The sequence below is a fragment of the Alligator sinensis genome, unplaced genomic scaffold (genome assembly GCF_000455745.1).
Source record: "Alligator sinensis unplaced genomic scaffold, ASM45574v1 scaffold880_2, whole genome shotgun sequence".
NCBI lineage: Eukaryota > Metazoa > Chordata > Crocodylia > Alligatoridae > Alligator > Alligator sinensis.
The window spans coordinates 488934-489815 of NW_005842934.1; the positions used below are offsets into that span (position 1 = coordinate 488934).

General features: G+C 62.1%; 1 protein-coding gene across 1 annotated transcript in view; it reads left to right on the forward strand.

Annotated features, from left to right (window-relative positions):
- RFX5 (regulatory factor X5) overlaps positions 1 to 882 on the forward strand; it is a 23391-nt gene that overhangs the window by 21962 nt on the left and 547 nt on the right. The window contains 1 exon segment of the mRNA XM_014525998.2: positions 1 to 882. This exon segment is cut by the window's left edge and continues 11 nt beyond it; it is cut by the window's right edge and continues 547 nt beyond it. Within this exon segment, the coding sequence (XP_014381484.2) occupies positions 1 to 882 (882 nt within the window).

Below are 882 nucleotides of genomic sequence, written 5' to 3' on the forward strand. Positions count from 1 at the left end.
TGGCACCCAAGATCACTGCTGCACCCGTCGGGGGTGCAGTCAAGGTGGCCACCCTGCCGCTGCCTGTGGGCACAGCCTCCTCCTCGCTTCCCATTAGTATGGCACCGGGTGTGAATGGGGCAGCCGGGTTGGTCAGCCAGCAGGCGGCGGTGCCCATGATCAACATGATCCTGCCCAATGTGCCACCTGCAGTGGGCATCCCGGTTGCTGAAATCCCTGCCAACCCTAAGAGCGCAACCAATGGTGACAGGCACAGTCCCAGGAAGACCAGTGATGGGCAGGCTTGCAGCCTGCAGGAGGCTACCAGAATCAAGGGGATCAAGCGGCCCCCAGAACCGCTCAGCGAAGGTGCCACCCTGAGGAGGAAGCGTGGACGGCCCCGGAAGAAGCCAGATGAGGTGGAGGCCCCGTCGCCAGACAAAGGGAGCAGTGTGGAGGAGACACTGTCTGGCTCAGAGGAGGGGGCTGCTCCTGAGGAAACAGGTGGGAGCAATGGCCTTGGCTTCAGGGCCAGCCATGGCGAGACAGCACACGCAGGGAGCTTGTTCATCTCAGGTGGGAACAAAGGGTGGCCCAGGCCTCCTGCTGGAGTGACAGAAGGGCATCACCTGGAAGACCAATGTAATGCCAAGGAGGGAGGCAGCCCACCTGCTGCCAGCACCAGTGCCAACCACATCAAGTGCAAGGGGGAGAAGGCCTCGGAGACCTCCCAAGTGAGCGTCATCCAGGACGGCAGGTCGGGGGTTAAAGCCCAAGGGAAAGCTGGTGCCCAGGACACTGGGACAGAGGCTGAGCTGTGCGTACAGGTGAATCCTGGTGAGGCTGGGCAGGCACCGGGAGGAGGTTCTTCAGTCACAATAGCAGGATCCTGGGACCCTTCAG